This window comes from Macaca fascicularis, chromosome 12, assembly GCF_037993035.2.
Source record: "Macaca fascicularis isolate 582-1 chromosome 12, T2T-MFA8v1.1".
Taxonomy (NCBI): Eukaryota; Metazoa; Chordata; class Mammalia; order Primates; family Cercopithecidae; genus Macaca; species Macaca fascicularis.
Window position 1 is genome coordinate 105959802 of NC_088386.1, and position 12648 is coordinate 105972449.

Below are 12648 nucleotides of genomic sequence, written 5' to 3' on the forward strand. Positions count from 1 at the left end.
GTATTATTGTTAACAACAGTTTGTAACTCCTTGCTGTCTACATGATTTAAATAACTAGTACATTAAAAATATATATATTAGTTCCAAAGCTAGGCTTGTGGTAACTTTGGTTTGTAACTCCACATTTTGTTTTCTACATAATTTAAGAAACTAATATATTTAACATAATTATTAATTTATGCTTTGGGACACATTAGTATAAGGATATAATTTTGTGACATCAATAACCAAAAGAGGTGGGAACAAAGCTGTAAAGGAAATGAGTTTTTATATGTTACTAAAGTTAAACTGGAATAAATTAAAATTATAATGTAATAACTTTATGAGGTTAAATATAATCCCCATGGGCAACCACAAAGAAAATATCTACCAAATATATACAAAAGGAAATAAGAAAGAAATTTAAACATTTCAGGGTCAAAAAAAATCAGCTAAACACAACAGAAGACAGTAGTTCAGGAAATGAAAAACAAAAAAAGGTATAAGATATATAGAAAATAGCAAAATGACAAAAGTCTATCCTTCTTAGTAATTACATTAAGTGTAAATGGATTAAACTCCCCAAAACACAGAAATTAGAATAGATAAAAACACAGAATCCAACTCTATACTGTCTACAAGAGATTCAACTTAAGTCCAATGACACAAATAAGTTGAAAGTGGATTTTTTTAAATCATACGCAATATCAGACAAAAGAGACTTTAAATTAAAAAAAGTTACAAGAGATAAGGACATTATATATTAATAAGACTCAATATAACAAGATAAAACAATTATAAACATTTATGAAACCATGCCACAAAGAGTTAAGAAAACCAGTCTAAATTCCTATGTTTATAGGATAACAGATAAGAAAAGAAACAACTTGTTGAGATACTGAAACTCAAACTATAACCCAAAGAGTAAGAAGTCAATAACTAGCAAAAATTCTTGAGTTTGTAGGATAGCAGATAATTAAAACATAACCCACTAAGACGCCAAAACTCTCTAACCTTGTGAGAACACGAATAAACTGGCAAAAATCAGTTAAAACCAAGAGTTTGCACAGAATGACCTTACTGACATCACAGCCTAAATTTCCACTGCATGTTTCGTATTAACACCCCCTTGATGCAACCCATGAGTTAGCATGAAGCGATAACTGCACATGCCCAAGAACTTTCCAAAACTCTCCTTTCCTTCTACCAATCACCTGTTAATACCAATATCTACCCCTAAATCTATTCTAATAAAAATGTTGCCATAAAAATAGCATGAGAGAGGGGAGGCAGAACAAGATGGCTGAATAGAAGACTCCAGCAACTGTACCCCCACTACCTCCCAACATAGGAACACCAAATTGAACACTAGCCATATAAAAGAGCATCTTTGTGAGAACTAAAAGTCAGCTTGGTTACCAGCTTGGCCACAGTGGGGTAAAGCACCAAGCATTTCTGGACCTACCCTGGTCCAGAGGGGAACCCACTGTCCTGAAGGGAGAGACTCAGGACTGGCAGCATTCACCAAAAGCTGAATGAAGAAGTCTTGGGCCTTTAGTAAACACTGGCCATAGAGAGGCACTACTTGCTGTGGCCCTGGGGCAGTGGTGGCCATGGGGAGGGACTGCTCTCCTTGAGGAAAGAGGAAGGAAGGGTAGGGAGGACTTTGTCTTGTGACTTGGGTGTCAATTCAGCTGCAGTAGAATACAGCACCAGGTGGAGGCCCAAGATGGCATCTCTAGACCCACCTGGGGCTGGGGAGAACTTGCCACCCTTAAGGGAAGGACAGAAGCCTGAGTGGATTTGCCACCTGCTGATGGTAGAACCTTTGGGCCTTGAGGAGACACAGACGATAGCCAGGTAGTGGTCATTGTGGGCCTTAGGTGAGACCAGTGCTGTGCTGTCTTCGGATCTGACCCTGTGCAGTCCCAGTGGTCCTTGTGTCATGCCTCTCCTAGCTCCAAGCAGCTCAGTACAGAGGGTGAGACTATGTTTCCCTGGGGGAAAGTAAGGGAAGAGAACAAGAGTCTCTGACTGGTAATCCAGAGAATGCTTTTGGATCTTACCCGAGACTACTAAGGTAGTGCCTCTATGAGTCTACAAAAGATGCAGCGTTACTAAAGTTGGGGATATGACTGCAGTGACCAATGGCTTAGATCACAACACCCAAGCCTGTTTGAATATCTGGAAAGCATTCTCAAGAAGGACTGGTACAAATTAGTGTACACTGCAAAGACTAATAAATACCTAACTTTTCAATGTCCAGACACAGATGAACATCTACGAGTATAAAGAACACCCAGGAACACATGGCTTCATCAAATGGACTAAATAGGGCACCAAAGACCAATGCCAGAGAGACAAGGATATGTGATCTTTCAGACAGAGAACTGAAAATAGCTGTTTTGAGAAAGCTCAATGAAATCTAAGGTAACACGAGAAGGAATTCAGAATCCTATATCAGATAAATTTAATAAAGAAACTGAAACAGTTGAAAAGAAACAAGCAGAAATTCTGGAGCTGAAAAATGCACTTGACATTCTGAAGACTGCACTAGATAGAGTCTCTTAACAACAGGATTAACCAAAAAGAAGAAAATTAGTGAGCTTGAAGACAGAATATGTGAAAATATACCGTCAGAAGAGACAAAGGAAAAAAGAATAAAAAATAATAAAGCACACTTACCAGATCCAAAAAATACCCTCAAAAGGGCAAACCTAAGATACTGGCCTTAAAGAGGAGGAAGAGAAAGAGATCAGCATAGAAAATATATTCAAATGGATAATAACAAAGAACTTCCCAAATCTAGAGTAAGATATCAATATTCAAGTACAAGAAGGTTATAGGGCGCCAAGAAAATTTAATCCAAAGAAAACTACCTCAAGTAGTTTTAATAATCAAACTCCCAAAGGGAAGGAATAAAGAAAGGATTCAAAAAGTAGCAAGAAAAGAAACAATATACAATGGAGCTCCAATATGTCTGGTAGCAGACTTTTCAATGGGAAACCTTACAGGTCAGGAGTGAGTGGCATGACACAGAAGTCAGGTGCATTTCTATATACTAACAATGAACAATCTGCAAAGAAAGTCACAAAAACAATTATATTTACAAGAGAATCAAAAATAATAAAACACTTCAGAATATAATAAATAACCAAGGAGTTGATAGACTTGTACAAACTACAAAACATTGCTGAAAGAAATTAAAGAAGATATAAATAAATGGAAACACAACCCACATTCATGGATTGAAAGACTTAATGTTGTTAAGATGTCAAAACTACTCAAAGCAATCTAGAGTTTCAGTGCATCCCTATCTAAATCTCCACAACTCTTTTTATAGACAGAAAAAACTTATCCTAAAGGTCATACAAAATCTCATGAGACCTCAAAGCCAACACAACATCAAAACAACAACAACAAAAAAAAAAAAAAAAAAAACAAATCTAGAGTTGGGCTCGGTGGCTCACGCCTGTAATCCCAGCACTTTGGGATGCTGAGGCAGGCAGATCACTTTGAGGCCAGGAGTTCAAGACTAGCCTGGCCAACATGGCGAAATCCCGTCTCTACTAAAAACACAAAAATTAGCTGGGTATGGTGGTGCATGCCTGTAATCCCAGCTACTCAGGAGGCTGAGGCATGAAAATCACTTGAGCCTGGAAGGTGGAGGTTGCAGTGAGCTGATGTCATGCCATTGCACTCCAGCCTTGGCAACATAATGAGACTCTATCTCAAAAATATATATAAACAAATAACAAATCTGGAAGACTCACATGTCCTGATTTCAAAAATTACTACAAAACTACAGAAATCAAAACAATGTGATACTGGCCAGGCATGGTGGCTCATGCCTATAATCCTAGTACTTTAGGAGGCTGAGGTGAGAGGATGGCTTGAACCCAGGAGTTCAAGACCAGCCTGGTCTTGAATATAGGGAAACTCTGTCTCTATTTAAAAAAAAAAGAAGAAAAGAAATTAAAAACCAAAAACAAAAAAACCCATGTGGTACTGGCATAAAGACAGACCTATATCCCAATGGGATAGAATAGACAACCCGGAAATAAATCCTAACATATATGGTCAAATGTTTTTTGACAAAGGTTCCAATCCAAGGCCATTCAATGGAAAAACAGTCTTTTCAACCAGGTAAACCTGAATATCTGAATGAAAACGAATGAAACTGGACCCTTACCTAACACCATACACAAAAATTAACACAAAACGGATCAAAGGCCTCAATGTAAAACCTAAAACTATAAAACCCTAAGAAGAAATATAGGGTAAGTGCTTCATGACATTAGATTTAGCAATGATTTCTTAGATATGACATCAAAGGCACAGGTAATAAAAGAAAAAGTAGACAAATGGGACTTCAGAAAATTTTTGAAAATTTGGGCAGGAAAAGATAATATCAACAGAGTAAAAATGCAATGAACAAGGCTGAGCACAGGAGCTCACATTTGTTATACCAGCACTTTTTGAGAAGCCGAGGTTCGGGGATCATTTGAGTCTAGAGTTCAAGACCAGCCTGGGCAAGAGAGGGAGATCCCATCTCTACAAAAAATCAAAAACTTAGCCAGTCATGGTGGCACGAGCCTCTAGTCTCAGCTACTTGGGAGTCTGAGGTGGAAGGATTGCTTGAGCCTGGGAGGTCAAGGCTGCAGTCAGCAGTGATCACACTACTGTACTCCATCCTGGGTGACAGAACAAGACTCTGCCTCAAAAAAAAAAGCAACACACAGAATAGCAAAAATATTTATAAATCATATCTGATAAGAAATTAATATCCACAATACATATAGAATTAAAACGCAACAAGAAAATAAACAAGCAAGCAACCCCATTCAAAAATGGGCAAAGGACTTGAATAAGTACTTCTCCAAAGAAGATATCCAAAAGCCAAGCCAGTAACACATGAAATGATGTTCAACATCACTAATCATTAGGCAAATGCAAATCAAAAGTAAAATGAGATACCATCTCACACTCATTAGGATGGTTACTATAAAATAAACAGAAAATAAATGTTAGCAAGAATCTGGAGAAATTTGAACCTTGTGTACTGCTGGTGGAAATGTTAACTGGTATAGCCACTGTGAAAAACAGTATGGTAGATTCACAAAAAAATTAAAAATACAGTTACCATATGATCCAGCAATTCCACTTGTGGGTGTTTACCCCAAAGAATTGAAAACAGCGTCTCAAAGAGATATTTTAATATCCATGTTCACAGCATACTCACAATAGCTAAAAACTGGAAGCAACCCAAGTGTCCATCAACGGATGACTGAATAAGCAAAATGTGATATATACATACAATAAATTATTAATCTAAAAAAGGAAAGAAATTCTAATATATGCTACAATATTTATGAAACTTGAGAACATTATGCTAGTGAAATAAGCTAGCCACAAAAAGACAAAAACTGTTATGATTCTGCTTATATGAGGTACTTAAACTAGTCAAAATCATAAGAGACAGACATAGTTGCCAGGGGTTGAGAGAGGAAAGTGGGTAGTTATTATTTAATGGGTACAGAGCTTCAGTTCTAAAAGGTAAAAAGAGTTATGGAGATGGATAGTGACACATGAATAACATTACGAATGTATTTAATAACACAACTATACACTAAAAAATGGTTAAGATGGTAAGGTTTTTGTTATATGTATTTTATGATTTAGAAATTTGAAAACAAGTTTATCACTTACATTAACTGGAATCCAATAAGGAAGTTCTGAATTGCTCAAAAAGTATGATAAAATGATCTTAAATACAAAAAGCCATTACAAAGATAGCTTCAATTTATAATAACTAATATACCAAACATTTTGACATAAACTGGCTACATTCTTATAAAACCTTGTAACAATTATTTTTGTGATGAAATGAGAAGGAATGAAAACATTAACAATTTTCAACAAAAGTAGAAGAACATAGACAGACAATACCTTGGAGGCACGAATTTGCCTGTGAATGTCTGTTAGTTGTTGGATTTTGCATTCTAGGTCTGAAATCTGGGCTTGAAGCCAAGTCCATCGGCTGCCAACTCGTGCTCTGTCTACAAGCCACTTCCATTCAGTACTACAGTTACTGTGAACAAAACAAACGCTGTTACTCAAAGTACAAAAGCAATCAAGTTTCACAGACACTGCTTAATAATTCCTTAACTCCCATAATAAAAGCAAATTTCCTTTCTACAACATGTAATTACAGGAAGACAGAATGGCAGATTGACTTCTTATCAAAGAAAAAGATTTAATTTTCTTACCTTTCCACCCCACAAATACCCGTTTTCATTAAATATTACATACCCTGTAGTAGGATAATTCCTCTGCTACTCAATTCTTTATCAATGCAGAAGGTCTTAAACAGGGATAAATCAGCAAAGAAAAGGAAACGTGAATGACAATGCAAACACCATGTAAAAACTGTTACATAAAACTTACATGTAAGTAGATGTCAAGTACCAGACAATCCATTTGAATGGTGCTAAATCTAAGTCCATGTAATAAACTGCAGCATATTCAATTTTACTATAAGTAATTTTTATTTGCTAAAATAGGCATCATTATTAGCTAACTACTTAAATCATTTTTTAAAAACCATCAAAAATTATAAAAAATATAAATGCTCTGCTACATTTCAAATAAGCATACCAAATATATAGACCTTAAAATATTTGTTAAGATAAACAGTTCATTAAAAATCTGATTCCTAGGATTCACAACCTAGAGATCACAAAGAATTTATATAAAGCCTTTCTTTCATGCATATTTAAAAATAAGGGTTGATTCCTAGCTCCTCCTAGTACCTCTGTCATTTGGCAAGAGCACTACAGCTAGAGAAAAATTATTGGGGATTATGGGTGGTATATGTGTGTGATATTTAATTAGGAGATGCAGATTGCCACAAAAAAAAAAAAAAAAAACTGACAGAAAATGAAGATATAACTGTAGGGCAACAATGACTTAATGACAACATATAAACTTTATAAAAAACTTATCTAAAAATTCATTTATTGTCAAAACCCACTGACTGTAGAACACCAGGAGTGAAGACTAATGTAAATAATGACCTCTGGGTGACAATGACGTGTTAATGTAGGTTCATCAATTGTAACAAATACACCACTCTGGTGTGGGATATTAACAGTGGGAAAGGTTGTGCGTTTGTAGTATGTGGGAACAGGGAATATGTGGGAACTCTTTGTATTTCCCACTCAGTTTTGCTGTGAACCTAAAACTGCTCTAAAAAATAGTTTATTAATTTTTTAAAATGCACTGGACCATAATGGAATATCTTTCAAATAATCTTTAATCGGAGAAAATATTTATTCTAAGAGATCATTTGCTGTCAGATAAACAGAACACAATTATTATCTATAACAGGATCTTACATTATATCAATGTTTCTGAAAGGCTGCTGTTTTTAAGGATTCTAATTGCATACAATGTGATTAAAGACACCATATGATTGACGATTTCTCTTGGTATTATTATGTATTGTTTATAGTCATTACTGTGGTTTCATAAATTTGACACTTAAAAATCACATTTTCATAACTGTGGACAAAATAAAATGCCTATTCAAAATACACTATTCATAGATAACAGTTAGCAACACTAAATGCCAATCATGAAATTAGAGAAGGCAAGTGCCCTAGCATGTAGTATTTTGCACAGGTGAGGATAAAATGTTTGGATTTTAAAACAAAGTGGAAACTACTGGCAAGGAGGTAACAATCTTTTTTTCTTTTCCAAGAACTTTGGCTACTAGGTGGAGAAAGCACTGTAGTAGGAAATGAAAGAAAGTAAAGAAAACAACTAAGATGTTACCTATAATAATCTGGGTGTGGTACAGATCATTGTGATCTCCAAATATTTCACGTGCCACCCTACACTTCCCAGGCTTATGCATTTACGTTGGAGCCATTTGACTAGTTCTGACCAAATGGGCTGTAAGCAAAAGTGACATTGTCATTTCCAGGTCACCTGAGGATCTTCAAAACCACGAGTGCAGATAATATAGCTACAAAATGGAGGAGGAGAATAGCCTAGATCACACTGGACTTTATGTAAGCCGCAGTACACCTCTGCTGTGTGAAACCACTGAGATTAGGACGCTAATTTGTAACACTAAATATAGCCTATTCTAAAACACTGAATATAAAAATGGCTTTGACTGGGAAGGGGAGGGGAGACAAAGATATGTAGATAAAAGGACAGATTCAAGGTTCATTTTAAAGTTGATAGGACTTGCAGAAGTATGGCCTAGAAGTAAGCATAGGGCAATCAAAGATGATCTTAAACATTAAGTATTGCTCCAGTAGGAAAATTCCCCTATAATATGCAATTTGGTTTGGCTATAATATTGATGATTAGTGAATAATGAAATATAACAGAAAAAAATGTCATAGAACTCATATTATTGTACTTCTGGTAAAGATATTCTGATACTCAAGTTAGGATTATAAAAATCATTGTTATGTTCATATACTACACTAAATTATACTCATATAGAAAAATAGCAATACCAGATTAAATTTAAGTAAACCAAATCACATCGGACGCTTTGTGATATATGAAATAAATTTTCTTTTTTTTTTTTGAGACAGAGTTTTGGTCTGTCGCCCAGGCTGGAGTATAGTGGTGCGATCTCTCCTCACTGCAACCTCCACCTCCCAGGTTCAAGTGATTCTTGTGCCTCAGCCTCCTGAGTAGCTGAGATTACAAGCATGTACCACCACACCCAGCTAATTGTTTGTATTTTTAGTAGGCACAGGGTTTCACTACATTGGCTAAGCTGGGCTTCAACTCCTGTCCTCAAGTGATCTACCCACCTCGGCCCCCAAAGCGCTTGGATTACAGGCATGAGCCAGCAAGCCTGGCCTGAAATAAATTTTCTGTAGAGGGTAACTTATCCTACATTTTAATAGGAGGAATAAAACATGTTTGCTATGCATATAAGTGGTAAACAAAAATGTTTCCTTCCTAGAAAACATGTTTTTCTAAAAAAAGTAAGATTGTTAATAATTAAGATGTTACAGATAAATATATGGCTAACTTGCTCAAACAAGATCAACATGTTATACCCCAAAGTCAAACATTTTATGTAAACAACTTATATAATCAATGTTAATGGTTTACATAACTTACAGTGTAACCAATTAGCATATAACTAATGCACCAGCATATTCAGAGTGTCCCAACTCCCCAGTTAGCATATAAAAGCCTGGTCTGCCATTGACTCCCTGAATCTTTCTAGAGTATGCAAAACTGATCACAGACCACCACATGCTGACCATAATGTGGGGTCCCTGTCTCTAGTAAAGATCAAAGACATTGGTGAGTGGAGACCAACTGGTCAGTGAGAGATCACTCATTCCCCAGAAAGGTAGCATTATGACTTCAATTCCCATCCTTCCTTGCTTTCAGCCACCACTTAAGCTTGCTAAAAGAAATAAGTACAAGCTATTTAAACTTAAGTGGTTTTGAATGTAATTTATCTTGGTACTAATTACTTGTCGGCATCACAAACTTACATCTTTGTTTTGACCTCCTGGTATGAACTCATTTGGTCATGATGAATTTTTACAGTTTGCTAGACCCTATTTGCTACTTCATTTAGGATTTCTCTTTGCATCTATAGTCAAAGAAGATATGGATCTGCTGTTTTCTTGTCATATTTGGTTTTGGAATCAAGCTAATGCTACCCTCATAAAATGAGAAGTATTCCTTCCTCCTTGATTTTCTGAAGGAGTTTATGTAGGACTGGAATGATTATTCCTTGAGTTTCAATAAAATTAATCAGTGAAGCCATCTGGGTCACAAGTTTTCTATGTGGGAAAGTTTATAATTATTAATTTTTCTTTTTAACGTAAGGTTTTTCAGGTTTTCTATTTCTCATTGTGTCAGTTTGGTCGATTAGCCTATGTAGCTTAAATTGTTGAATTTATTGGCATGTAGTTGTTCATTATACAGTGATCCCTTAGTATCCATGGAGGATTGGTTCCACGATCCCCTGAGGATACCAAAATCTGTGGAAATGGTCAAGTCCCTTATATAAAATGACGTGCATGTGCATATAAGCTACATATACTCTATTGTATACTTTGATTTCTAGATTGCTTATATCTAATACAATGTAAATATTGCTTATAATACCTAATATAAACAATTGTTATACTCTTTTTAATTCTTATTTTTTATTGTATTATTTTATATTTTTCTTGACTATTTCCATTCATAGTTACTTGATACACAGATAAAGAGACTGGGAATACAGAGAATGGTTTGTATTCCCCAATTATTCTACAATGCCGGAACACCTATAGTGATATTTTTCCTTCTTCCTGCTGTTAGTATTTTCCTAAATAATTTGCTAGCAGTTTGTAATTCTCTCCATTGTTTTTATGTTTTATAATCTGTGAATATCCAAACTTTATCATCTTTTCCTTCTATTTGCTTTGGGTTTAATTTAGTATTATTTTTATTGTTTCTTAAGTAGGAGACTTAGATCACAGACTACACTATTCTCCTTTCCTAATATAAACATGTACAGCCATACAGCACTACTTCAGTAATTTAGTACCTGCATCCCTCAAATTCTGATATGTCATGTTTCTAGTATTATTCAGTTCAAAACATTTTAAGTTTCTTGTGACTTCTTCATTCACGAGTTATGTGGAAATGTGTGATTTAAAATCTACATATTTCAGACCCACATATTTACCGTTTCTTAACATTTCTTTTTTCCTTTATGTAAATCTCAGTTTTTACCCAGTATGATTTTCCTTCAGCCTGAAGATCTTTTAAAATTTCTTTAGTGCATGTATACTGACAACTTCTATTTTTACTTATCTGGAAATATCATTTTGTGTCTATTTTTTAAAATATTTCACTGGGCAGAGAATTTTAGACTGATTTTTTTCCCCACCTTTCAGCACTTTAAATATATCATTCCATTTTTCTGGCTTACATACCTTCTAGTGAGAAGTCAGCAGTGATTTTTATTAACCACTTCTTCTGAATGTCTATTCTCTTGTTAGCTGAAGTCGTTTTCATTTCAGATATTTTTAGCTTTTGAAAGTTCAATGGTTCTTTATATGTTCGATTTATTTCATTATGTTCACATTTTCCTCTTAAGTCCTTGAGCATATTTACAATAGATATTTTAAGCTCTTTGCCTACTAATTTCATGATCACTATCATTTCCAGGTCAGTTTCCATTAATGATTTTTCTCTGCTTCTTTGCATGCCTAATAGTTGAATACACACATATGCACATACACACATCTAGTAGGTTTTATATAAATATACATATTAATGGTACTATGAATATTATGTTGTTGAATGTGTGGATTTTGTGGTCTTCCTTAAAGAGTGATCAATTCTGTTCTGACCGGTTATTATATTACTTGCTGTTCAACTTCTTAAACTTCAGCTTACTTTAAAGCTTTGTTAGAGCATGTGTAGGGTAGCCATTACACTAAGGCAGTTCTCAAATTGAGGGAGAGGTGGATAGTCCGAGGAATATAACTAGTAAATTAATAAGTGTGTAGGTTTAACAACTATGACCAAATGAGATCTTTGGTTGTGATATTTTCACATATAACTGACAGGAAGAAAAGAGAATGGAAACCTACATTTCGGAGGGAACTCGACTAGCAAAATACCACCACAGGCCTAACAGAGACTGTCCCTGGGAACCAAATCCGCACCAAGAGAAAGCAGGGTGAAAATGCAGTGGTGTCTCCAATAAGAGTACACTAACACCCATGTTAGACACAGTCACAAAGAATTATGGACAAAGAGTAATTCCCAAAGAGCAAGGTCAGGGACAATGAAAGACAAAAGACAAGGGAGCTTATCTCAGAAAGAAAAATTAAGGTCCTAGCAAGACCTTACTCCACTGCCAGAGCAAGAAGTGTATTATTGTAAGGAATAGGAACTATCATATATGACCCATTCTTTTTTTTCCCAGTGGGAATTTTCCTTGTTCCTATACCATCATACAAGCAAGAGGTCAAGAAAATTAGGAAACTTGTTTATTAGTTCATTGGTTACCACATCAAGATGAACCACATACAAACCTGATACAGAGGACTTTACCCAATGAATGTGACTTTGGGTTATCATCCTTGAGAAGATGGTATGTTTTATGAACGAGAAAGAGGTACATGGACATTTGGGTAGCCAAAGAGGCAAACTGAATAGACTTCTTGTTTTCCCCTAATGTCCATCCTCCTATACTTTTTGGATAATAGAGTTCCTTGGGTTTCAGCTGAGCCCTCAGCAGCTCAGCTTAGAGACCTTATTTTTCCCAGCCTTACTTGCAGTTATGTCTGACTATACAACAAAGTCCTTGAAAACAGAATGTGAGCCAAAATTATGTGCACAACTTCTAGGTCTGGCCATTATCAATGATTGGGTTTGCCATTAAAAATGACTGAATATGGAAATGAAATGAAGTGCCAGTGACTCTCAACAATGCAGGCAAGGGCAGCATCCTAAGGAACAGCAAAGCCAAAAGGTCTCTGCTAAATCCTGTAAAGTGTATCTAATTCTTGACAGTTAAATGAGAGAAAAATAAATTATGTATATTTATGTTGAGTTCTCCTTGTTATAACGGCGTAACATATACCTTAAATAACATATTCATCCCTCAAA

At 35.4% G+C, this 12648-nt stretch overlaps 1 protein-coding gene across 21 annotated transcripts in view; it reads right to left on the bottom strand.

The window, feature by feature from the left end:
- Nucleotides 1-12648, bottom strand: part of KANSL1L (KAT8 regulatory NSL complex subunit 1 like) — a 140041-nt gene that overhangs the window by 91412 nt on the left and 35981 nt on the right. For all 21 annotated transcript variants that reach the window (XR_012421439.1, XR_012421441.1, XR_012421442.1 and 18 more), the window contains exon 3: nucleotides 5929-6070. Coding sequence is in view for 16 of the 21 variants with exons in the window: in XM_005574155.4 (XP_005574212.3) it covers nucleotides 5929-6070 (142 nt within the window). In the remaining 5 variants the exon portion in view is untranslated. The remainder of the gene's footprint in view (nucleotides 1-5928; nucleotides 6071-12648) is intronic.